At 43.3% G+C, this 27463-nt stretch overlaps 1 protein-coding gene across 3 annotated transcripts in view; it reads right to left on the minus strand.

Moving 5' to 3' along the window:
- Positions 1–5748: 5748 nt before the first annotated feature.
- The window catches only part of MSN (moesin), a 40906-nt gene continuing 19191 nt past the window's right edge, over positions 5749–27463 (minus strand). For 2 of the 3 annotated variants that reach the window (XM_038164750.1, XM_038164751.1), the window contains exons 2-13: positions 24189–24272; positions 16111–16206; positions 15319–15593; positions 14775–14858; positions 14310–14456; positions 13739–13835; positions 12520–12683; positions 12018–12148; positions 11223–11383; positions 10633–10725; positions 9984–10217; positions 5749–8958 (exon numbers count right to left, since the gene is read on the minus strand). In XM_038164750.1, coding sequence (XP_038020678.1) covers positions 8794–8958; positions 9984–10217; positions 10633–10725; positions 11223–11383; positions 12018–12148; positions 12520–12683; positions 13739–13835; positions 14310–14456; positions 14775–14858; positions 15319–15593; positions 16111–16206; positions 24189–24272 — 1731 coding nt within the window. In that variant the 3' untranslated portion in view covers positions 5749–8793. Of the gene's footprint in view, positions 8959–9983; positions 10218–10632; positions 10726–11222; positions 11384–12017; positions 12149–12519; positions 12684–13738; positions 13836–14309; positions 14457–14774; positions 14859–15318; positions 15594–16110; positions 16207–24188; positions 24273–27463 lie in introns of those variants that run through there. The other variant, XM_038164752.1, reaches the window with a different exon arrangement.

The following is a 27463-nucleotide window of genomic DNA, read 5'->3' on the forward strand; positions in this document are numbered from 1 at the left end:
AAGCAGCCACACTTAGCTGCTCATTTTCTAAACTCTCTTCTGAAAAGTACCATAAAGGTGCAGATAACTATAATTCATTTCATGCCACCTGATAATCCACACTACTAAGCTTTGAAGCCTTGCAGAAGAAAACTCTTAACTTATTCCCAGAAACACAGCCACTGGTTTAGTCTACCCTCCTTTACAGGGTAAATCAATGTGAATTTGAGGGCCAAAAATACAACAGCAAAGACAGTTTCAGTTCCTGGTTTCTGTGGAGTTAGGGAACAGCTCTCACCTCAAGAGCGTGAATGGTTCCTTCCACCAAATTTACAGCTCACTATTTGGTAGGATGTCTGCTTTAATCAGGTTTTTTTAATGCAATTACATATTGGTAGCCAGTATAAGCAAAAGAAAATGTTGATACTGGACTCTCTAAGCAATTTGTACAGGGAAAAAAAAACAGCATAAGATAGAAAACGCCTGCCTCAACACAGAGACACACACAGAGCATTGGATTCATAGTTCTGAAGATGATCAGAAAGTTTTGGCTTTTTGCCCCAAAATGAAAGTTTTCCACTCAAAGCTTTCATGTTGGAAGGGTTGGAAAGAGGGACTTAGGCTTTCTGAAAAAACCATCGAAGACATTAAGGAATGCAAGTATTTTCCATAAGCTAGGAGGGAAATGTATTCTTCAGCTCAAAGGCAAGTGTTCAAGCATTCAAACATACCTCTCACAGCTCCAGTGGATACAAATTCATGGGCAATGCATAAAGGATTTAAAAAAATAATAATTCTCAGGTCAACTTTTCCAGGTGGTTTTCTCTCTCCAACAAGCTGCCCCAAATGCTTCAGACTTCAAAGCCAAATTCTTGAGCTCCATCTCACCCCTAAGCTTAAAACTACTCTGTGCAGCTTCTGCAGCTGAGAGACTCTGGCCAGTTCTGCCTTTGCTTTTTAGGCACTACAGAGATGCAGCAGACAGCCCAGTTCTGTCTCTCAGCCATGTCCATGGAAAGAAAGCAAGGCTTGCCACGAGAGACACAAGGAGAGAGGCCACAGCACATACAAACCACAAAGCATCTTATCTCTCCAGCAAACCTTGAGCTGAGAGAGATACATCAGATATATGCACAGCAGTTTCCACAGCAAGGACATGTGTGTGTTTGTCTGGCACTGACTCTTCTCCCTGCCAGGAACTCGGAGCTCAGCGAGTGACAGGTCAATGCCAGCTGATGGAAGAGAGGCCAACACAGAGAGGGAAGTCAGGAAGACTTTGAGGTGCAGCAAAGGGGAAAACTGTTCCCTGGTGAAAGCAAAACAATTCTGCCAGGGCAGGAGAGAATCAGGCCCTTACAGACTTTGGTTAATCTGTTTTAAGATCTTTGAAATACTGAGAAAGGGCAGAGCAAGATCTCCTTTGAGATCATTGAGATCAAATCATTGTTCATTTAGCCAAGGGCACAAAAATAGAAAGCTTTGCAAATAACCACCCCTCCCACAAAAAAACAAACCAGCCAATAAAAAACCCAAACCAAACAACCAACTGAACCAATGAAGAAAAAATATCATTGCTTTTGGAAGGAAAAAAAAAAAAAAAAGCAAAACCCTCACTCAAAATTTTGCTTCACAGGTCAGCACCTATTTTATAATTAGGCCAGACACAGCTGAAGAGAACCCTTAGCTCTGTTTCAAGTGTGATTTGGCAGAAACCAACTTCCCAGCAGTGCACACAGGCACGTTGCCCCCACCTCCCTGGTTTCTTGCCAGCAGGCCACACTCTGTCAGTGCAGTGGCTGTGCCCACACATCCAGTCATGGGTTGGCACATGCTGGTAAGGAAGTGGTTTTCTAGCTTGAAATACATCGTCCAATATCTTCTGTAGCACACACCAAACAATGTGGTTCTCCCTCCCTCCAGGCTAGGCACTCTCATGCAAATATCCAAAACACCTGTGAGCTGCCTCAACTCCACCTCAGCCCCGACTTCTGCACAAGGAAGTGAACACTGAAATCAGCACTGGCCTAACCCAACCAGAAGCTACACAATACCTTTGCAGCCCTCCACAGCGAGAGGCATACTTGGATTTTTGAGATACCAAACCCAGCTCCTCTGACCAGTGTTAGAGTTTCCAGCAGGCAGAGCTGCCCTGGCTCAGTCTCTGCCCATGCTGTTCAGGTGTAGAGAGAGGCAAGCTCGTGCTGCTCCCATGGGAGACGTCTCAGGGACTGTAGTCAGAGCAGCAGGCACACAGACCCAGGAATAATGAACATTTCCAGAAGGCAGCCTTCATTAATTGGAAAAGCAAGAACAGATTACCCCTCCCCTCCTAACCAAGCTCACTGCCTCACAAATACTCCTGTAGGGAAGCAGATATAGGCTGCTTGCTGACACAGAACTAAAGCACTGAACAAAACTAAAATTCACCTTTCCCATTGTCACTTTAAAAACCCATTAACCACCTTTCCTGTTCCAGAGCAAGTTGCTAATAAAAGCAAACAGAACAGCTTGTACTGGTTTGACTTTTAGCAAGCCCACAAGCCCAGACAGAGAACTGCTGCTGCCTCGCCAGAGATGCACTGAGCACAGATCTGGGACAAAGTGCACAACCAAGTGAGCTCAGGTCACAGGTACTGCCTCAGAGGCTGGGGCTTGGGGAGAAGTCTGTAAACGTGCCTCTATTTCTACATCTCTCAAACAAGGCTGTTTGCCCCATTCTAACCTTCCCTAGGTGTTCAGCAACCTTCTGAGAATGACACAAACAAAAGGAGCAAGAACCATATCCTCACCACTGCAAGCAGGAGGGCAGACATGCAATCAGAGATGGGCTGGCACTGCAACAAGAAAGCACAATGAATTCACTGCAAGGCTCCTGGACAGCAGCCACGTCTGACAATGCAGCTGCTGCCTGCCTGGGTGAAGGCCACTAAGAAGTTACAGTGCCCCAGCCAAGACCTTCATTTGCACATGCTTCTCCTTCAAGCATCCAGTCAAGGATGCTTCAAAGATGGATGGGAGTGTAATACTGCCGCATGTGGGGTGTAGACAGCCTTCACCATAACCTCCCAGCTCAAGAGCAGTTTATTTCACACCCCCCTTCAAACTTGTTGACTCAAGACCAATCCTGGCCTGTATTTAGTTAAAGGATGATGCACAACCACAGGCTACACCATTCATGGGGGCTTGTAATTTTTAAATTAGCTCTGCTCACCAGAAATATTAACACCTGCTCTGAGCAAGTGCATTCTGACCATAAGCTGAAGGCACAGTCCTTTCCACAAGCATCCAGTATCACTTTTTGCAGTTTCAGCACTACATTTTCTCTAATACCTCCTCATTCTTTCTTCCACTTTTCACTATACCCCTCCGTCCTGACACCTGTCCTGAAAATGTCCATCTTGGAATTGCTAGTAATGTTTAGAGACCCATCACCTGGAGCTAGATACTCATTGAGGCATTGTTCAGGCACAGGGACCTGCTCCCTTGCCTAGAAACTGCACTTGGAACTGCAAACCTGCAAGACAAAAGCCAGCCTCCACCTAGCATTTCATACATCGAGGCCCAGACCTTTTTTTACAGAATGCTTTGGGTTGGAAAGGATAAAAATCATCTAGTTCCAATCCCCTGAACATGGGCAAGGATGCCACCCACCAGACCAGATTGCTCAGGGCCTCATCCAACCTGGCCTTGAACATTTCCAGGGACGGGGCATTTTTCCTACAGAAGTAATTTTTCTGCAAGGGAGACATTACCATCACACGTGGCCTCAATTTGCATACGGGTGTGTAACAGTTATTGGTTGACCTCAGTGACAGAGGAATTCTGATCTCTGCCAGTTGTCACATGCTCTGAGATTATATGCCCTGGTATAAGACATTTAAATTGTACAGCCAAGATTGAGATATGCACAGCTGCAAAGCTGGCAGGGAGCAGAGCAGTCATACTGCTGGCCCAGGGCAAACAAGCCATGCCTTGGGTGCTCCCTGCTTTCTCATTGCAGTCTGTCTTTGTGGGTGCTCCAGCAGCTGCCACACAATTGGGTGCCTACAATTATCATACCTTACCCTGTACATTACCAAGCTTGGGATGCTGGAAAAATGCTTGTGCTTCCCTCCAAACATATTATCCTGAGCAAGAAACTAATAAGCTGTTCATCTACCTAGAGAAATTCCTACAGGGGTTTGTCTGCATCAAAACAAATCAGAATTTGGAGACCATGCCCTTGCAATTCCCTGATTTAGAAAGAGCAAAGAAGAGAAGGAGAAAGCAATCAGTCTTATTTTCTGCAGTTGCTTTGTCCTACTTGGAGTCAGAGCATCTCAGGCCAAATGCATTAGTCTTCCAAACAGATTGAACTCAATGAATATTTTACTCTACAGAGTTACTTTTGACTTTTCTTTAGAGTTCTTAATAAATTGCTCTGCTTAATAAAGCAACATTGCAGAACCTGCCAAAAGACAGTGTTTCTAGTCCCCCAGCCTTCTGAGAGCCTTTTATGCTCTAGTCTGCCCCTGTCCCACAGACAAAAGCAGCTAAGCCCCAAACATATGTAGATAGAGCCTAAACTGGATCTGAAACATCCCAGACAGACTAGCAAATCCAACAGAAGCTGTCTCCAAAAGTTAGAGGTTAAATGCAAATTTCTGATCCTAAACTACAGAATGCCTTACAACAAGCTACAATAGGGTGGTGTGGATTTTTAACATGGTCCTGTACAGAAGTAGTCTTCAGCCTTTAATGCTTTACACTTCCATTTCTTCAAAGACAAACTGAATATAGATAAACCTACCTGGAGAATTACTAAGCCTCAAGCCTCTAAGGTAATATCCATTGAGAAGCAAGGGCACTAGAAACAGCAAGAACAGGATCAACCTTTCCCGACCTGTGCAACCTTCACTTGAAGGCTGCTGTAGCATTAAAGAAGGCATGCAATTCCTCCACGGCTCAGGTTTTTGGAATCCTGGCAGGAAGGAACCAAAAAAAAACTCACCTGTAGAAACTGAATCCAAGCCATGCCTGGTGGGGATTTCAGAAGCCTCTATTGCTCCACACTTTTTGTTATAGAGAAGTCCAGGTCTCTTCCCCAGCACCAGATCTCTGAGCACTAACATGGTCCAATGAAATCTCCACCTTATTCTGCAGCGCAGCAACAATTAGGCAGAGGTTCTGTTAGGCACCTCTTCACAACCACCAAGAAAGCAGCTGCAAATAAAGATCACACAGTTCATTAGCAGAAAGGTGGCAGCAGCCACTCTTCCATTGCTGGAACCCATCCCAAGACCCTGGGAAACAGGCAGAGACAGCCACAGGAAGGCGGCTGGGAAGCAAATTGTGCCCAAGTCCCCAAAACAGGCTGATGGCAGCACAGACTTGGCAGGGTGTCCATGCAAGCAGCAGCCCCAAGGCCCAGCCAGCCTCTCCAGGCTAACCTGGATGCTCAGAGGCCTGGGCTGGGCACAGCAAGAGCTCACCCACAGCAGATCCATCCCTTCTCTCTGGCCAGTCCTTTTGCAAGTTGAACATTTGTACTCAGAGCCTCCACAAAGAAGTGTCAATTCCAGTCCTGGCTCCAGCTGGACAGCTGTGGGGGCTGGGGAGGAGGAAAGGGCTGTTACTGAAGCTGTTCCTTTCAGAGTGCAAGAAAGATCTCCTTATTTGTGAGGGAGCTCCCAGGCTGCCCTCTGGGCACCACAAGGCAGATCTGCCCAGCTACAGGACACAGCGCTGGACTTCAAGCAAACCTTAAGTAACCAGGCAGACACAATCTGCTGAATTTCTCTGAACTTTATTGGCACTTCAGGAAGAACAAGGTATGGATTTTAACAACTCCTCTGAACAGGAAAAACATGTCTTAATCAAGGTTCTCTCTGCAGATAAGCACATGGACCCATGAATTACTCCACAACCTTAGGGATTGATGTTTTATTATAATCCAGTAAAACAAATGGTCAAAAACCTTCAACATAATTTACAGCAACAAAAAAATAAAACAAGAAAAAATAAGCCAGGCAACATGTGATAAAGTACTTCCCTCCCCCCCACCCCCAAGAGGAGTAGTTATCCAATTAAACTGGAACATGAAGAGGAAGAACAATTCACTGTATCTAACAAATAAAAAAATGTGTCTACAAATCTCACCATAATACTGAAAGCTTCTTACATTAGTTTTCTTGCAAAATATCATCTTTATAATACAGTATACATTTCCAAGGGGAGGACCATAAACATACCATCCATCCCTTGACTAATATTTTCTAATTGTGCATAGCTAGAAATATTGAAATCAAATATCATTAGATACCACTGGAATATAATACTGGTTAAAAAGAAGGCAGGGCTGAAACAACTACAAAGAGTTAGGTGGACTCACTGGCACAAGCCGTTCTATTCCTTTATTGGACCATGTGGAATTAGAACGTTTAAAAAACCATATAAACAGAAGTCATGCCAACATCATAATACATGAGAGCTCAGCAGTGTTGTGTGACCCATCAAAGCAGAAAATTACTGGTTTATTATTTGAACACATATTCCAGGCACCATACATCAGCTTGTTAGGAAATTATTAAAATATTAGATAGGATTTTTCTCCCCTCAAATGCATCAATAGTTGCCATGGACAGAGCAGAAGTGCTGAGAACCAGCTTTAAAGCACCAAAACAGAAGTTTAAAGGTTGTCTGTTCCCCAGTAACGAGACTCATGCAGAGCCAATGCCAATCACCTTCAGTACAGAAATATGCAAATACATTCTGACAAATTTAACTCCAATCTTTCATTTGTGACTTTCATGGTACTGAGGCATATTTTTCTTGGCCAACAAAAAGCTTGCCATGTTCATGTGCCCCCCAAAAGCACTCTGTGTCCAGGGGAGAGGAGGGGCTCCCACATGACACACCTGGAGGTTTGAGAGCATAGGTTGGCATGTTGCTTCTAACACAGGTTGGCTGGTATTTGTATGAATCTCCACACAGACTTGCATTGCTTTCAAAAAATAAAGTAACACAGAACTGGTGAGGTTGTTTCCAGCCACCCAAGGAATTCTTGGGGAAATACTGCAGTTTGTTAACACTATCATGAACATTTCTTTTTTGGCACAGTCTCCCTTTGCCCTTTTTCATACACCAGGGAGCTGAAAATGCTCCAGTTTTCAGATGTTTTCCTTCTATCACCATTACCAGTAACATCATACAAAAGGAGAATCAACAAAACTGAGCAGGTCACGGAATTTGGAATTATGCTAGGCAAGAAAATAAATCCCAGGCTAATCTAATGACTTCCTATAGGGACAGGCTAATCCAAGGAGGGCAAAACAAAGGAGGACTTCACTTTAGGTGGAACCCATTTTTAAGATGACTCTCTTGAAGGTTAACAGTTCCTTTTATGAGGGATGAAGGCAACATCCAAGTCAACCCTGAGCATACATGGCTATTTCCTCCACAGAAATGGCAGGGAGTTCCCTGGGTAGCTACAGCATGGGCAGCTTGGATGACAGGAGGTGATGGTTATTACTATAACTGGCACAAGCAGCTCTAGGACCAGTCTCACAACCATTTGTATCCCATTTCTTAAGAGAAAGCCTTCTGTTCTCAAAGCTACAAAAGGCCAAGCATCCTTCTGGGGAAGGAAAAGCACTTGAGCCAGGGATGTGGCAGAGTGCTAGTGAGGATTAAGAAAGCAATTGGACAAGTGTCTCAGGATCCTCTCCCCTCAAATGCTGCTGGAAGCCAGGAAGACAGATGCAGTCTTGTACATGACCCAAATATGAGAGCAGTTTTTGGTCCCCAGCTGCTAATCAGTTTTTATGATTGCATCTAGTTTAAATTAAAGGTATCTGAGCTACAGTAGATCTATACACAGTCATAAGGCACCAACGACTATGTGCTAAAAAGGCCTCTTATGGAAAAACCTGAAATCTTGTTCACGTAATTAGAAAAGTATCTATTCAGCAAGGGAAAATACAGCTACAATAATTTTTAGTCTTTTACATTTCTACCTCCCACTTTAGGTTTTCATTGGCAAAACCAAAAAGGAAGGCAGTGTACTTTAGCTATCTCTGCCTCACTGGTTACATTGAAGTCAGACAAATGATAGTGAACAAAGCCATTGACCAGAGACAAAACCTCTGGAAAGCAGGGAATTCGAGGCTTCAAACCACACTGTATCAGTGGAAATATTCCAAAGGCCTCCTCATGATTAGGAAATTCAAAGCTCCATCATTAAACAACAAAATGTAACACCAGCAGGAACACCACAGAATCTGTTTGGTCTGCTTATTTTTGTAGGACAAAAGCTTTGGTCTTTTAGAGAGAAAGTCCATATTTTACCTTCGATCCTTCTTCCTAAGCTCCAGTCTCCCCTTTTTAACTACATGATTCAGACTCTGGGTTAAGTCAGAAATTCAGACCCTGGCTACTAAGCTTAATCCTGAAGCTTGCACAGGTTAGTAGGAAGGCAGAGTGTCAGACTGTCAGCTCTTGACTATTTAATGCAGTACATGCTGGTCTCCCCACACAACGGGAGAAGACAGCAACACAGCCACCTCAGTGGGCAAACCCAGCACACTAAGACTTTACCCCAAGCCAAACAACTTCAGATTTGCCCTAATACACATTTGCTTCCCCAAGCCACCCCAGGCAGGCGTTATTACTATTCCTTCTTCTGTCACTTAACTCCAGCATTTGCCCAAAACTTGATAAATAAGACCATGGTCACTCTTCTGTAGTGGTTCCAGCATAGCACGATTATGAGTGATGATGGGAGAGGATGGGAAAGAGGGGAGAGGAGAGTGCAGGGCAGCAGGTGCAGGGGAGAGTTTACATGGACTCGAACTCGTCGATGCGCTGCTTGGTGTTCCCCTGCCGGATCTGGCGCAGGGTCTTGTACTTGTCTCGGCCCAGGCGCATGTTCTCAGCGTGGATCATGTCATTGGCTGTCTTCTTGGTTTCATCCCGAGCGTTTGCCAGCTCTGAGGAAAGAGCCTTTGGAGGAGGAGAAACAGACAGCAACAGGTCAGTACATGCCAGAGACTCAAAGCTGGACAAGATTTCCTGCTGATCCTCCTAAAGATCTGGTATCTACAGAGACAGGAAACAGACAAGCCCCGGGGCAACCTGCTCTAGCTGACTTTGCTTGAGCAAAGAAGTGGGATTTGATGATCTCATGGAGGCCCCTCCAACGTAAACAGATCTATGATTTTGTGGAAGTTGTTCATATTTCTCCCTAACATTTGAGGGTATAAAACGTCAGGTAATCTGTCACCTATTTATCTTCATCTAGCACAGTTAAGAAAGATTGTCTCCAATGCCTGTACTTTAAAAGAATGGCCATGTGGAGGGATCCCTAAAGACAGCAAGAACATCTTGCAGAATCTGAGGAATTACTAGCTTTCCACCAGAAAAGAAACTTACTGCAGAAGATTAAAATGCACCTCTACCCTTCTGTGTGTAACCACCACGGTACAATGCAGAATGAGCAAAGCCTGGTGCAAGTCAGGCAGCACAACTAAATGCTTGGAATTGAACATCAGAACACTGGAGTTCCTTACAAGAAGATGGTGCAGTAGTGCTGTCTCCGTGCTGAGCCCTAGTGGGCTACTCCAGGGTTTTGCAATGCAGAGTTTTGCAATGCAACCCAGACTTGGCAGTTAGAGACAGCTGCTGGATAGCAATCAGACAAAGTTCTTCACTTCCTTGCAGCCAGGGCTGTGAACAGCTGTCAGGTGGTTGGCAATACTCACAGAAAGCACACTACATCTGACAGACACTACTTGTTGGCACTGCTTCAAAATACTTCACTGCTTCCAGTAAAATGGAATTCAAGTGCCAGGAGACAAGATCTGCCTCTCTTCTCAATGGTTAAGCAGCTATCTGGCAAAATCATGATCTCCCTTCCCTGCATGTCCCCTCATTTTTTAAATAACAGCAATACCTTCCAGCTGCAGGAAGTGTTGAGAAAAGTAGAAGCAGCACACACACACACACACACACTGCTGCCAGCTTCTTACCTTCAAGTGTTTCTGGACCCTCTCATTCTTCTCTGCCTCGGTGGTGCGCTCCTCCTCGCTGCGGTCCTTGATGGTGGCCTCTGACCGCAGCTCAGCACTGGCTTCTGCTGCATTCTCATCCTGCTCATCATCGTGCTCGTTCTCAGAGTGCATGGGTTCAGTGACATGAGGGGTGCTCATGGCAGTCTTCAACTCCTCTTTGGTCTTCTCTAGGTCCTCCTGCACCCTCTGTGCCTGCAGTAGGATATGCCACAGTGAGTCAGTCAGTATAATCCCGAGTGCCTGAGACTTCTCACAGAGGCACCACTTGGTGCTTGTTACAGGAAACCTTGGACCTCTGAAGGGGTATATTCCAAAGCTACTCAGCCACCATCATTTGCAAAATTTTCTGCTGGATAACACTTTAGAGATTTGAAGAATGGTTACTGTTAATGGAAAATGGGCTACGGGTCTAATTAGTCAAAAATTGCTACATGGAGTTAGAATAAGTCACCAGTTCCATGGAGAAAACCAAAGCTGCATATTTACAACAGCCTCAAGCTTGCAAGCATTGAGTGTAGCACAGAATCCAGGGCAGCAGTCTAGGTTACAACCCAGATCAAAGAGCAATTCCACAGAAAGTATGCCATTTGCTCAGATTCTGCTTTACCTTATACTGCCACTCCTGCGCCTCACTCTCCTTCTTCTGCCGGGCCAGCTCCAGCTGTGTGATCCTCGCTGTGAGTTCTGCCATCTCAGCAGCCTGCAGAAGAAAGGCTTTGAGTGGAACAAAACCCATGGTACTTGCTAAATCAAGCATTTAGTTCAAGTCCTGAGTGAAAACACATCTTTTCAGTGAGAAGAAAGCCTTCCTGTTAACTTCAGTTCCACCAATACCTCCATGATGAAAGAGGAAAGGAAGCCAAAAAAATGTTGCATTTCATTGTGGGCTGGGGTTTTGTTTGGTTGTTGAGTTGGTTCTTTTTCCTTCTCCCCAAAACAGAGCTACAAAGCTCAGTTCTTTGAATCCAAACCAGGGAAAGCAACACTTTATCACATACAAAAAAGGCAAAAAGCAATACAAATCTACTGTACAAATACATTTGTATTTATGTATATTTTCATCTACTTGAGGATAAAAATTGAAGAACCTACGAATGTAGTGCTTCCTCACTATATTCATAGCCTGGTTTGCTTCAAAAGCTTAAATTCTTCCCCTTTCACTGTTTTCCCTACTTGATTTTTAGTTCACCAACTTACCAACTGTTCCTGGGTCTTTTGTTGATCATGGGATGCTCTCAATAGGGCCTCCTTTGCCTCTTCTGCTTCTCTACGTTCCTTAGCCAGTTTCTCTGCTTCCTCCTGAGCTCGTTTTCTCTCCTGTTCCAGCTCCAGAGCTCTGCGGGTCTGTTCTTCCAATTCTAAAAATAGGGGAGCACATTTCAAGTCAGATCAAGTAAAGAACAGCAGTAGAAGAGGAAAGTCTGTCTGGATAAGGGTTTTCCTTCAGAGGGACAGGTAAAGGAGGGATGCAAGCAACTGTTCCCTGTCCTCTCCTTTACATTTTACCTGGAGCCATAAGACTAAAAGTCAGGCCCACCCCCAGTGGATTTGTGGGGAAGCACCCAGCCCAAAATGACATACCTAAGGGCAGAGAAGCATTCAGTATTTCACTTGGGCAATACCACACTAAATCTAGCAATTAGATAATGAATCACCACAGCAATGGCTGCTGTGACCCCTGCTACACTCAGACTCCTTCCACTACAGATATACTGGGATAAAGCTTCCAGGCAGCACAGGAGCAATGGCAAGCTACTTCTGCTGCCAAGAGAGACGTCTTGGCTGTTACCCATTTCTTTAATGCATATATTTTTTCAGCAACTGCATCTGGAGGGCTTACATTCAGCTTCAGGAGGCTAAACCAGGGCCCTAACACTAGTTAGCACACAACACTGGAGAGACAAATTTCTCAGAGATGCTCATAGCTTTACTGTTTGAACCCTTCTCACTCAGACTATTCATCAAAGGAAACACTGAAAGATTTCCTATTACCTTGCTGAGCTTTCTTGGTTTGCTCCTCAATTTGCTTGAGTCTCTCCATCAGCTCCTCCTTCTCACGCTCAATCTTCTCCTTCTCCTTTTCTGCCAATTCCCTCTTCTTCTTCTCATTCTCCAGCAGGGCTCTGATGGAAGGAAATCACAATGTAATTTCAAACCAACTTGGAGCACTTCCTAGTAAACACACAAAAAGAGCACACACAAGATGTGCCCTACAGCACTCAGATAATGAGCTTTACTCCCTTTGTAGAAGTGCAAAAATATAAAGCTCTGCTGGCATTCATCTCAATGACAAGTTCATAAGTCCCAGAAAGTAATGGGAAGTCACATTTGTGGTGAGTACCATTACTATCAACCCATCAGACCTACTGAAGCAGAGAGCAACCTGCTCTATTTTTGGCTCAAGCAGATTAAGGTGCTGCCAGCCATTTATCTAGCACATGATGCTACTCATGCAGTGATTTGCCACACCCAGGTTACTCAGAGCCCTACCAACCTCTCCATCTGTTTCTGGTGTTTCTCTTCCCGAGCCTGTGCCTTCATCTGCTGCACCTCGATGGTGTCTGGCTTACGTCTGCGCATGTAGAGCTCGTGGTTCCCCATGCAAAGGGCCAGGATTCGCTTGTTAATCCGTAACCGAGGGGCATAGAATACAAAGTCCTTGGGACAAGAAAAAGGCAGCATTAGATTTGTTCTTTCAGCATAAGAAGCCCCTTGTGCTATGCACTATGCTCCTAAGACCCCAAGCATTTTAGAGCTGCCAGCCAGCTTTTCTTTATAATGTCCAATTCATTGGTGGGGGCTGTTAGACACTTATTTCCGCAATGGATTTCAACCTGACAGGCACACCCGAGGCAGGAGCACCCAGTGTGTCATTCCAGTGCTCTGGGTTTCACTGTAACACATCCCTAGCACCAAGCACACAGCATCTGGCATCACCACTTCATTGCAAACACCAGCAGGGCTGCTTTACCAGGCACACCAAGTCCCTGGCTTCTCCCACCTTCCTTCCCACTTCAATAATCTGTATAATAGCCTGGCCAGCCACATTTAATGTAACGTCATGGCTTATGCCAGCAAGGGTGTTAAGTGTTACAATCAATGGATAAATAACTTTGTTCTGTTCAAAAGGAGCAACAGCAACAGGGAAATGCTTTCAAGCAGCAATGGAACAAGAATGACCAGAGGAATAGAAGGTACTGGCTAGCACTGGAAATTATTAGGCCTTAAAGATGAAAGCAATTACATTCAATATAAATTTGCAAGGAAAAAAATTCCAGCCTACCCTACAAAATAACCTAAAGCTTCTGCTTTAAGTAAGGTGAAAACCTGCAAAAGATCATCCCACACGCTATTAAAGCCAACAGGTTGCAAAGGAAGCATCTACAGCTAACAGAGGTCCCTCAGATCCCTGACTGTATTATCAGAGAATCTGAACAGTCTCAGGAGAATCAGAAACCCTAAACAAAGAGCTACTTCCTGCCACTGATGTTAAAAGTTTAAGCTTATACTGAATTTCTACCCTCTCAGCCAGAAAAAATCGTAACTATCACTTGACTGCCCTGAATAGGTTTCCCTGCTTACATCAGCCTTAATGCTATTGATGAAAAGATGCTGTGCAAAGAACCCCAAAAAGTCCCCAAAACTAAATCCACAGAAATAGTTCAGCTAAGAAGCTGAAAGTTTAATAGCTTAATATGAATCTTGCTTCTTACTGGTGCTTTCTTGTCAATAGGCTTAATAACAAATTTCTTGTCATTGAATGAGATATTTCTGATCTCACTCCAGGGGAATCCAATTTTCGGTGTTAGCCTGCAAAAATGGGAAGCAAAAAGAAATAAGAGAACCCAAAGTCATTCCAAATTCTTGACTTAGAATATAAAGCTAAAATTATAGCAAAACCACCCTTATATATCAGTGCTGTTATGGTAGTTGAAATCAGCAGACAAAATTAGTCACACAGATGAAATATAAATATAATAAGCAGGTTTTCAATCTCACTTTTTTGGGTTTTTTAATGAAAATCAGAACTGGAGAATGCAACTATAGCAGGAAGACTAGGGATAAAGTGAAACTATCTTGAAAAAATTTGCCAATTTCTTGTATTTGTTGGTCCAAATAATCACATGTTATGGATTATTCTGCCAATGTCAAAAACACAGCCAAGAATGATACAGAAATGGTGGAGGTTCAGTTAAAGATTTGAATTCCAGGAGAGATTGATTTTTAATAACTTTATATTGGAAAGGAGCTGAAGGCAAGAATGAAGAGAGAGGGGTTTATTACCTATCATTCTGCTCGTAAATGTTGAGTCCAAGAGCATCTACACCTAGCCAGAGCTCAGAGCCTTTCTTGTTCTTAATGCTGAAGTAGTTCACACCATACATTTCCAGATCCTGTGCAATTTTCAGGTACTCCAAGACAGCATCTTCTCTGCAGCATGTAAAAAGAAAGCAGATATTCTTTTTTGAGTCTTTAAGCCATTAGAGCAAGAAGGTGCTATCTTCCCATGTGGACAGAGCAGCAACAAGCTGGCAAAAGTTCTAAGCATCACTCTAGTAGATAATTACAAACTCTGCAAACTCAATCTTGTTTTACTAAGAACAGCCAGCTGGCATGGACCAGCAGAGGCATGTAAACTAGTTACTCTGAGCAAAATAACCTGAAGAATGCTAACTTATCCTGTAATGAATTCATACATTACACACTAGCACTACTTTAAATACAGCAGTTTCACACTGCATCGGTTACCTAATCATTCCTCGATGTTCCTCATGCCACACCTGGATCCTCTCCTCCCACTGGTCCTTGTTAAGCTTGTGCTGCTCCAAAACCCTAGAAAGAGTATACATAGGATATTTCAAACCAAGCACTACATATATGCACACACACAATCACATCACTCTATAATAGTGCTTCATTAAATACTCCATTGGCATCAGAGTTCCCCCACAAAAATATTCCAAGAAATACAGCTTTCTTAAAAGGCTAGGTAGAGACAATGGTCAGTATTCAGACTTCTAATAAATGTCACATTTTATTCAGTTTCTTCTTCTTGTAGTGTATTTTGTTTTGGAGCTTCTCTCACTACTTCTGATTAGGGTTTCAGAGTGGCAATAGGAAGCTAAAGGTTAAAGCTCTTAATTGAATACTAATTTAAATGCTTAAAGTGGCACAAGGCTATATTTTATTCTGAGCATTGCAATCAAAACACCCCCTACATTAAAAAAAAAAAATTAAAAAATCACAAACCCTTTAAGAAAGAGAACGTCTAAGACTATCCAGGTTCACTTGCCTTTGTGGGAGCAGTTTATCACTAGCAAGGTAGCCAGACTTGTGCACATCTTTGTTGAAGTCTCCGTATTTGGACTGGACGGCATAGGAAGCCAGAAGGACAGCTGTTTCTGGGGGACAGTAAATGTCATCGTTGAGAATTGCCTCCTTCACTTGGAGAAAGAAAAGGCGCTGTGTGATGTCCTGGATCAGCTCTTCTGCCACATCTTCTGGGTAGAACTTGGCACGGAATTTGAAAAGCAGGGGGCTTTCTTTACGTACATCCTGTGCTGTTACCTGGAACAGAGTGAGCAGATTTTTATAGCCTATCTACAAGAGAAAGGGAGCAGTTTATAAACAGGAAAACAAGCATGCACTAGAAAAAAAAATCTGCTTTCCAATGCAGAAGAGTGTGCAGAAAAGTAAAGATTTTCAAGTACTTACTGTTAAACACCTCATCACTTCTCCCCACTGGACTCACACAAGCCAGTACTTATGACCAGTGGTAGCTAAGTTACTTTTCAGGTGTCTCCCCAACCAAGATGCTCACTTGAGCACAACATCAGTGTTTTACCAGGAAGGGTAACAAATCTGGCCTGGAAACAGAGCTAGATGCAGGACCAGGTCAGATAGCACAACTCCTCATACCCTGGGGAGGGAGTGTGTGGACACCACAACACCAGCTCACTGATCTTGCAGTACTTGAGGTGCATAGGTTGGCAGGAACAGATCCCTGACAGAAGTATGGAGACTGAATTTGCCCCTGCACTCTCAGAAGGGAACAAGGACGAGCAAAATTTTGGAGCAAACATACCTTTTTGTTCAATTTTAGCCATGTTGAGAAACCCTTGGTGTCTTGATACTGAAGTCCAAAAAACCAGACCTCTCGCAAACCAATTGTCTTGACAACCTGAAAGAAAGGTGATTATTAGCAAGATCCCTGATGGACTGAACTCACCAGTGGCTGAGAACGTGTCAGAGGTAAGTTCAGACAAGTACCCTGACCACCTGCCTCTCCTGCTGCAGTGCACAGAAAGATGATTTGGCATCTAAGAGGTCTTAAGTGGATGTGTGTGATATTCTTTCTTCTCCTTCAGCTCTTTGAGGCTTGTTGCTATTTATAAATAACAGCTGGAATGTTATTTTTTTCAGCTGCTTATAAGCCAACATGTACAATGCAACAGCTCTGACAGGTCTAGTAACTGCCAGGAATGAGGAACACAGCTCCATTTTCAGGTATATCCCACACTTATCATGCAAATGTACTATTCCTGGGCAAGTCATGTGCTACTTTAAGATTCTTTTCTACTCTACTGATAGCTATAGACAGGCCTTTCATACAGCTCTTTACTGAGCAGCACCATTAAGAGGAAGTGCAGAGGCTAAATCCATATGCTATCCCCTGTGCCAGGACAAAGAGCCACCACAGACCTTAACTACACCATTATGTGAGCTCTCTCTGTAACTTCCCTAGCACACCAGGCATGCTATGTAAATAGGAATTAAGAAGCCCTTAAAGACATGTTGTGACAAGAGACAAGAATCTCATGTTGGGGCAGCAAGACTACTGCAGTACAGGGCCACTGTTGGTTAAAAGGAGGGGGAAGTTTCTCCAAAGCCTGATTGCTATCAAGACATCCCCCTTTGTGCCCTGAAAATCCTGGGACATGCCACAGGGTGCAGCAAGGGGCTAACATTGGTGCAGAGACTGAGACTTGCCCTGTGAAAACCAGCTGCCAGGTCAGTTGATGTAATTTTGTACTGCCCAAAGGTACGCTCTGTTCCCTTCTGATGTGGGCTCTACTTTGGTAAGATACAACATCAAAGACAAAGATTCCTTGCAAACACGTCACTAATTAGATTGTTTAGGCCTTGGATAACACCTTTCTTCTGGCCTTTCAAAAGCAGTATCAGGGCCTTTGTTCCTTTCAGGCAGAAAAAACAAATGCAGTTTTCAGCAGAGGCATGCCATTGGTGGCACACACACAGACAAAACCTACACTAGGTCATGTAGTCCATGTACACCATCCCACTGGGATTCCTGAAATTATTCAGCCTGTCCTTGCTCAAACATGAGCAGGAGAGCTGGGCTAGAGCCCCTGCAGATTCAGGGGGATGTAGATCACTTGTGCATCGTGCAGCAGGATGCACACAGCTGAGGAGGCTTTTGAAGAATCAGGGTTTGCTATATACATGAAGTTCTGGTCACTACAATATAAGAAAGATATTAATCTCTAATATTAAAATATTAGAGAGGGTCCAAAGGGGGCAATGAACATGAAGGGTCTTGAGGGGAAGCTGTGTGAGGAGCAGCTGAGTTCACTTGGTCCATTCAGCCTGGAGAAGAGGAGACTGAGGGGGGACCTCATCACAGTCTACAACTTCCTTGTGAGGGGAAGAGGAGGGGCAGACACTGATCACTTCCCTGTGGTGACCTGTGACCAGACCCAAGGGAATGGCCCGAAGTTGTCAGGGAAGGTTTAGGATGGATACCAGAAAAAAAGATTCTTCACCCAGAAGGTGGTTGGGCACTGGCTCCCCAGGGAAGTGGTCACAGCACAAAGATTGACAGTTTAAGAAACATTTGGACAATGCTGTCAGGCACATGGTGTGATTCTTGAGGATGGTCCTGTGCAGAGCCAAGAGTTGGACTCAATGATCCTTGTGGGTCCCTTCCAAGCCAGCATATTCTGTGATTCTGTGATTGGAAGCAGATGGTTCAAGGAGGGGAAGAAAGGCTGTAGTAGAGCCCAAGCACAGCTCTGTTCTTAGAAGCATTAACATATGAATGGGATAGGAGCTCCTCACTCGACTGCATGGGTCTGCTTTCCTCTCTTCCACTTGACAGCAGCTTATGCCTGGGAATTCAACAGGCTGGTCTGCCAGCAAGGAGCTGAAAGGCTCCACACTGTGGTCCCACACAAAAGGACTTTTATTCCACAGCAGAAGCCTGCACAGCAATAGCAGAGACAACAAACTGGGGGCAGAGAAGAGGGGAGAGAGCACAGCACTCACCATCACAGTCCCAAGCTGCCACTGAACTAAGGCAGGGAGGACAGTCCTCCTCCCTCCTCAGCTTTAGCAGGCTATTTAGTTCCATTTAGCAAAGGGGAAAGCATGAAGAAGAAACAGCTTTCTACAGCTGCAAGGAATCTGGCTGGCAGCAGCATAATTATGTCTGGGGGTGTTCAGCATTCAGAGCCCTAATGAAGTGTGAGATGTTCCAAAAAGCAAACAGCTACTGGCAGTGGCTAAGGATGGAGAAGGGCTGGCACAAAGGATGGGAGAATAGAGTCTGTTTAACACAGACCATAATACTTAGATACCTAAAATCTACACTCTCATCTGGAGAGCTGCATCTTCATTCCAGGGGGAGCATTAAGTCAGTCCCTGGGTCTTGTTTAGCCTGCTGGGTAAAGCTCGGTTTACAATGGGCAACAGATTGGATGCAGCCTTAAAATCAGCACTTACCATGGTCCCTTGACCAGCTACTACAAAACTGCTAACTGAGCACTACTTTTAGCTTATAATTCTACTCAGTAAGCCATACTGACATAGGGGAAAAGGTGCCTTTCTGGTGACTCACTTCACCCTCTGCAGAAAGTCTAAGCACACATTAATCAGGGTTTTTTACTATGTTCAGAGAAGAAACAGAAGATCTTTCAGGTAACCTTTTCTCTCATTCTCTCTTACTCCATGTTTTCTAGGTCTGCATGACAATTTCTGTCCTTCCCCTCAGCACTCACCCAGCTCCCTCTGAACTATGTTCCTGCCATTGGGTGCTGCTCCACAGCAGAAGAGGGAGCCATAAGCAGCCTCTTAAATGTACATTTTAGCATCAAGATGATGACTGAAAATGGCTGTCATTCTCAGCCCAGGAAACACACCACCACAGTGGCAAACAAGTAGAGATTCTGATGAAAGCACTATTTACTCACAGGCAAGAGCAAAGCAGGCAAGCAGAGGAAAAGGCGTAGCACTTGGATCATGTTCCTGTATCAAAGGCCAAATCATCTCAGGCTGTATCATGGGACAAGTGCCTTGAATGTTGCCCTAGTTAAAGATGAGGTAGGTCTCTCTCCCTTTCTATGTCAGGCATGTCAAGTATATCTGAGAGAAAACTGCCAGCTAACCTTATTGCTGGAAGAGCTCTGAACCAGTGCCACACCTGCAGTTTCATATGTCAGTCAAAAACAACTTAGAATGGGGTCTTCCAGGTACCCTAACTTAGAACCCAGGTTAGGCTCCCTTTACAGCCACAAATATTCAGCTGCTACCCTTCCATTTAGCTGGTGGATGCACTTCTAATTTTTCCTTCCAAAGTGCTAAAATGCCAGTGTGCTAAACTACAGGATCTTTGAGTTTTTGTACTTACTAGAGTTTGCCATTGACATCTTTAGTAACAAGACATTTTTGGTTGGAACTACTGCTCTTCTAAAAGTCAGAAAGTTTCCACATGCTCCTATGAAATTTGAGACACATTTTCATACTGCTCAACCACAAGCCTTCAGTACAGGAACAAGAGTTCTGGGGTTTTCTGGGGCAACCAAGAAATCCTGAGACTTGCCGCTTTCTACCATGAAACTACCCTCAGTGAGTTTTGGTTTCAGTGCTTTCACCTAGTGGATTAGGTGTTCCAGAGCCATTTTATATGTGTTAAACACCACTAGGTAGGACCTAATAGTAGCTAAAGATTTCTTACACTCTCTCTCCTCAAAAAGCTTAGTTTGCAGGCCATGAGACACCAACCACCTTTGTTCCAAACACAGCTCAACTCAGATGGAGTTACTCAAAATTCAAGAGGGGTTTGATCAGCCTGTGCTGTAAGCTTAAGCAAACATGAACAAAGTCTGACAAACTGGTAGCCTACAAAACCAAACTGCTACTCTACAAAACCACTAAATTCACTGCAGCAGATAAACAAGGAGGAAGCTGCTAAACATTACCAAGGTTTCTAGCTGCACAACACCTTGGTGGCCATGCAGATTGAAAAGCAAGGCAAGAAAAGCCAGGGCACAAAAACTCAGAATCTTAGGAGACCTGGCTCTTAATGAAATCTGAAAGAACCTTAGGAATTCAAAAGAAAATGTATAAGACTTAATGGTGAACATAAAATACAGCATCAGGGACCAGGTTTAAAATGTGCAGAGAGATGCTTCTCGTTATCATTTTAATCCATAGATAAGTGTACATTTCTATTACAAAATAGCCTTTTGACCCCAAATGCTCACAATAATGAGGAAAAGCATCTATGGAAGGTTAACCACATATTTTTAAAGTTTGAAGTGATAGCTACTGAAATTTCTCATGGGACATTTTCTTTAACCTGTGACTTGTCTTCATGGCTCTTAATTGGGCAGAAATCACCTTCAAGGAGATTGGATGCTCAGTGATTCAAGCTAGAATCAATTTATCCAAAAAAAAAGGAAGTTTGAGAGGCAAAAAACTGGAGAAACAATTTCAAACCCATCCACAGCAACAAGTACCAAAGAATTTTCACCAGACAACAGATTAATCTTTGATGTGTAGAAGACACAATGCAAAGCACTGCTGTGGTTTACTGACTGCTCTCCAGACCAGCTGCGCTCCAGCCCAGGACAGAAAAGGGTCAAAGGAGGAAATCAAGCAGCTATCACTGTTGCAGTGCCTGTGCTCTGCATGCCCAGCAAAGCAACATTTCAAGGTACCTGGGAAGTAATAAAGCCTATGGGATAAGCAGCACCTCTGACATGCATAGCCCATCCTTGAGCTCTTCTTTTAATCCATCACTGGCAGCTGAGGAATGGGAGCAAATTTACAGCTCTTGCTAGTGAGCCAGTAAGTGCTGGAGTTCAGCAGCTGATGGTAAAGGTACCTCAGCAAAACTGCAGAAGACAGACAGTACAATCCTGTCTCATTTAATCCAGGTTTTGTCCTTGCACACAAGCCTAAGATATTTAAACTAAAGCTGTACAGTTAAAATATTAGGAAAAAAGAAGAGCTCTAGTATAAATCATGATGTTACTGCACATGTATATCAGTTCAGTGGTATTTCTACAGCCAGCTACTTTGGGGCAGAAACCACTTCCTACAAAGTAGTGAAGTATCTTCATTGTTCTGTCACTACAAAAATTCACTTTGAAGTTTAACCAAGCAGGAAAAAGGAAGACAGGAACATTTCTACCTCATGTCCATTCATGTATTATTACTATGGAACTTTAGACTCAAATGCTTTCCTCCTCATTAAGCTAAAACCTCGCTACAAGCTTTCCAAAATCTTCTGAATCCTATTCAGAGTGGGCCAGAATCATGTGTGGCATAATGAATACATTTATCTACCTTTATACACAACAGGTGAAAATAAATACTGCCTAAATGTTACTGAGCAAAGCCAGCAGATTGCACTGAGGTGCCCATGCAGCTAAAAAGCTTGGTTTTGCTTAGCAGCTTCCTTCTTGCTTAACTCAGAACTGACAGTTCAAAGTGAAAGGGCACCCCAGGGCAAAAAGATGCTGGATATCTTAAAATTTTTCTGTACAAGAGTCAAAAATTAGGTTTCGCACCAGAAGTCAATGTCCTACAACAGCAAAACTGTATGTCTGCTTTGTAGAGGAGCTCTCCCTTCCCTCAAAAAAGCACTGATGAAAGCAGATCTTTTTTCAGAGCCAGCATCATGCAGAACACAGTAGATTATCAAGTCCTGGGGCACAGCATGGCTAAAGGGAGCTAGGAAATAAACAGAAGTAACTTTGTTCTCATGCACCCCATCATGGGACCCCACAATCTAAGGATAGAAACTGAGGCAGAGTGAACAATGACCAGCCAGAGAGCAGTCACAGTGTCAGCAGGGCCAGCAGCACTGGACTCTCCCTTTACAGGAACCAATACACAAAAACAGCTCAGTCATGTGAAAAATACTGGATATGCAACAGCTGACAATACATTTAAAGACCCATCCCTTTCCTACAGGGAGCAAGTTTTATGTCGATCAGACCTTTTAGAAATAACAAATGTTTAAAACTAGCTTCAGTTTTTTCCCTCCCCCATTTCCAGTTTCACCTACAATCCAATTTAGGTGAAGTAAGCACTGCCTCAACTTAGAAACTCAGTTCTGCAACAGCATTTGTTTTCTCCCTTGGCAAAGTGTTTACTGTGGAAAAAGCAAAACAAAATTATGTTTAGACAGGTGCTGTGTGAAATACACTGAAGGGAGGAAAATGTGCAGCTGTCCAACAGCATGACAAAGGAGTGAAATCAATTACTAGACACAAGAGCTGCTATATTGGAAACATGGCTGGATGCTTCTCAGAGACAAACTGATGAAGTCCAAGTCTGCCACCAATGTCAGTTTGCAGCAGAAGCCACAGATGACCTAGAGCTGACTGAAAATATCATGTGCAGATTAAAAATATTACTGACGTGAGTAGTATTGTTTCTCAGCACTTGGTGCTTTGCTTGGATAGTAGCAGAAGCCAGATATTGAAAAATAATCATGGGAAGCATCCACATGAAGAACACTCCCTTAAAAAAAATAAAAAAAACCAAACCAGTTCATTTCTTTTATGAAGCTGGGAACATGTCACCTCAGCTTCATTAGCAAACACTCTTATGAACCAACTGTGGCAGAATTCCATGTTGCACAGATGGATTCTGGACAGAACTTGGCTTTCACTTTTATAAATCCAAACCTGTCAGATCTGAGACCACATGGGGCTAAAATATGCAGGAGCCACTACACAGTAAGACATAGACAGCTGAGAACTACACTGCAATTCAGAACTTTTTCAAAAGCCTTTTTACTTTTCCCATTATAAAAGGATGCTCTTTCACTAAAGCTTTGGATCTCCCTCCATGTCAGGGCTGGGCTGCAAAGAGCAATATATCATCTAGTGTTGAATCATCCAGCTGAGTACAAGAGAAAACAGTAGTTTGTGGTTAAAGATCTAAAAAAATATATAAAAATTTAAATTATATTTGCTGGCCCCAAATGAAATAGCTGACTTCAATGGGTGAATCAGCCCTTAATTTTCTCTCTTCCTTATGATAGGTACTATGTAGAGCTGACCCCAGAATGCTTAGCTCTACTGAACCACACCCAAATCTGACCTATCTGGTCTGGCAGTTCCCTCATCTTGTCATTAGTCCAAGATTCAATTTGCATATCTTTGAGCTATGAATTTACTGTTCCCATTTCTCTCCAAGGAGCAAACCCATGGCCAATTACAGCAGACAAGCACTGCTGTGGAGGCTGACAAAGTTTCACACACTGCCACTGATCATGTCTGTCCTCTGCTGCTCCAGCTTTGGGCTGCACACACCTCCCTGCTTCTGCCTGGGCCAGAGCAGCAGGAAATTTGCCTACCCAGTGAAAGCTGGGGAAGGCTGAAGCACCCTCTGCAGACAGCCCAATGCAGTGTGCTACAACCACCACTGCTCTTAAGGTTTCCCTCAGGGCCTGATGGGAGTACAGAACATCACTTTACCTGCACTTAAAGGTTGCAGCAGCATTTGAAACCCAGCTGAGCCTCTCCTGGTGTAGAGACCAACAACCCTTTGGAATCAATTACACAATTCTTTCAGGTAAATCAACCAAAAATAGCTTCCTAGGTCCCCCCATAAGACTTTTCTTACAAACTAAGACTGCAGATATCTACTGCTTTCCAATTGCTATTATTTTGAGCCTTAGCACCAATTCAGTTCACTAGAAAAAATAGCTCCTAACACAATCTTGGAGATCACAAAATGCAGTGGTTTTGGAAAAAAAGTACAATTTCTTACTGTGCTGAGTTCTCTTGAAGCTATTACATATAGTGACACTAAATCTTTGAAGTCCTTTAGAAATTATTTGCTGTTGCCTCAATAGAATTACAATGTCTTTATCAACTTTTTATCTTCTGCAGCTCCATCACTTACCTGATCAAAGAGTTGCTTCCCTGTGGTGTTGGGCTGGATGGCAAACTCCAGCTCAGCATCCATGGTGGTAACACGCACACTGATCTGGAAGACAGAAAAATGCATCATTGCAACACATGCTCTAAGTGATGCTACCCAAAAATGAAAACAAACACCTGCCCAGGACCAGGAAGCAACTCTCAAGCCTCCAGGGACTTCACTGCCAGCAGGCACAAAGTCATCTGCTCTGCCAGCATGATACTCACAGCTTTCCTGTAGAATATAACTTTCCTGTTTTGCAGTGTTTTTATCCTCTCTGGTCCTACAAATATTCACATGTACTGACACACACGAGAGCCATTTACATCTTACGAGGTTTAATTTCCAGATTAGAACATTCTGGTGTCTTTCCCAAAGCAGAGATGTTCCAAAACTTGGGGCACACAAGAAGACATCCAACCCCTTTGTTTGAAGGGTGAACATCAAGGAAGTTCCCAGAAGCATTGACAACTCAGTCTGCCACAGAAGGCTGGTCAATAATAACACACTTCCAGTCGTTGTGAGTATTTGGAGAAGTTAGAAGGGACAATCCCTGACATGCTCCAGGGGCTGTGGGTATGAAGCAGACAGGATGCAAGGATGCCCTCACAGGCTATGACAGAAAGGCTGCCTGGTGAACATGAGAACAATTCCCATAGCAATAGAGCTGCCAATACTGCTTCCCAATTCTTTCAGGGAGATGAAAGACCTCTAAAAACTGCAGAATTTTTTTTTAGGTGTTATTTAAAATTGTAACTGAGATTTTATGACTATACTAGCCTTAGATGCAAGATCATGAATGGTCTTCCAGAAGAAATGTCATATGATGCACTATTTTGACAGGAATGTCTCACCATCCCAATTTTCACTTGTGGCATGCAAGTGGCAAGGAACTGCAGCAAGGGAGTTCACAGCTTCATCCCACAGAAGCAGGAAGGCACACATTTTCACTTCTCATGAAGCCAGTTAAACAGCAGAGGTATTTCAGGTCACATGCTAGTGTAAAACACTGCTGATCCCATTCAAAACTCCTGATAATTACTGGGAAACGTGATTTAGATGCTTGGGGCTAGAGAGAAACTGTCCTGGCCTGAAAGCAGAGGCCTTAATTTTAGGCCAGGGAAAGTGAGGTCTGTGAGTACACCAAGCTGCCTGAGAATCCAATTCTATTTGCATGCCTATCAACTAAATAGGGTAAAGATATTTCACAATTTTTGAGCACAGGCTGTACATATTAAAATAGCTTTATTTAAAATATTTTCCATCAAAGCAAAGGTTCAAGGCTTGAAATTGTTCAGACAAGATATTCACAATGCACCAAACCCCAGCACACAGGCCTTGCTTTAACAGTTCTCTCTGTTGCTAAGTTATTTACCTCAGATCAACAAATTCTAATTTTTTTGCTCTTCAGTGCTATCAATCCTATTAGTACACTCCACCAGGCTTCCAGTGGTGAAGGGTGGAGGGAATTACACTGTGAACAGCTCTAAGAACAACTCCAAGTCATATTTGGACTATAAGCTAACTGCGTGACACAGGAGACCAAAAAAGCAAGAGTAAGCAAAGAAATATTCAAGGAACCACATAATACCAATATGATCACAGACAGTTCTGATTGCTGTATTTCTACCAAAAATATGTACAGATTTCACATCTTGTTTACTAAGAAACTAGACTGCAAGAGAACTAGAACTAGGTTTTTTCCCAAATAAGCAAGAAATGTTCTGCTAGTTAATCTAGGTAAGTACCAAAAAGAGACCACTAACTATAACAAATACTTTTTGAGGTTTCCCAGAAAGCCTGCTTCAGACTAGGCACATCACTATTTTGTACTTCATATCTGCTTGAGATAAACCTAAAGGTTTTCTTGTTTTAAGTTAAGCTAAAAATTCTGTAAGGTTAAAGGTAGGCTTAGCACGGGTAAGCTCAAGTACACATAAGTTGAAGTTCTGCCTGTTTCATGCAAAAGGAATGCTATTTAGACATTACAAGAGCAAAGATATCACGAACAAGTATATCAGGAATAAGTTGGTTTTGAAGCCCTCTAAACCTTCTGTGGGCAAAACCATCCCACACAAGTAGCAAGGAAAGCACAAATGGCCTAAACTCCCAAGAACAAAGCTTTTTTTTTCCTAATTAGCAGCTTTCAATAGCATGCAGATGCCTTACATTCTCTTAGTGCACACCTTCCCAAAATTATTCTCTTCAAATCCTAGACCTTGACAACGGGCTAATTTCATGGTGCTTTGGTGAAACAAAAATCTGGCCACTTCTTAGAAGGGCTGAATGCTCCCCAAAACAGCTTTGCTGCTTACACTCGGAGGCAACTTCTGTTTCTCTCTTCTGTAAGCCTGATTCACCCAGCACAGCCACCAGTGAGAGCAAAGCTGACATTCAGCTATATGTGTTACATTAAATGAGCCATTAAGTTACCCCTTACATTTTGTTAGCTTTGAAGTATTTCCTGTTCACCTAAAGCATGAATGTATCAGCTACCATGAAAGAAAATAGTCTTTGCTCCACTGTTTATGGACAAAGCACAGTAGCTACTCTTATCTGATATCATAAGGTAATTAAGGGCCAAATATCTGAGGACCAGCAAACTGAACTGAAACATCAGTGGCACCTCTTTGCAACTTGTGCCTAAATAGCTCTTAAGAGTTAGAACAAATTGCATTGAAGAGAACAAATTATATTACATTTACAAATTAGAATAAATCACACCTTAACATTTAAAATAAAGCTGCTTCAGTAACCCCATAATTCATGCAGAATACTTATTAAAACTCACAGCTCTGACAGCACAGTAAAATAAGGTTCTCATGCTGGAAACAGCAAAATTTCTTCACTATCAGTCACTTTTATGGCATTAAGCTATCTGACCCAATATTATCCTTCAATTAGTACAAGATTTACACATTTCCCCCACCACCCCCAGAAGCCCCCTGTGCTCAGGATGAGTAGCAACCTAAAGTCTTGAATGGGTCTGCACTTGCAACTTCAGGCTGATCTAAGAGAGCAGAAGCTGAGATACCACAGGAAACAGGCTTTGCAGAACCACACCCCGGCAGCGCTGTTTCCCCAGGCTGAGCAGGGCTTTAACACGTTCAGCAGCACACTGCTGTGAACTGTCAGCAGAACGAGCTGGGGACAGAGCACATCCTGGGCTGTGCCAGTGACATTTTAACCATTAGTTACTTTGAACCATCAGTGGTAATTTAATACTTGGCTGAGAAGCTAGTTTGCTGTAAAATTGA

This window comes from Motacilla alba, chromosome 4A (assembly GCF_015832195.1).
Source record: "Motacilla alba alba isolate MOTALB_02 chromosome 4A, Motacilla_alba_V1.0_pri, whole genome shotgun sequence".
Taxonomy (NCBI): Eukaryota; Metazoa; Chordata; class Aves; order Passeriformes; family Motacillidae; genus Motacilla; species Motacilla alba.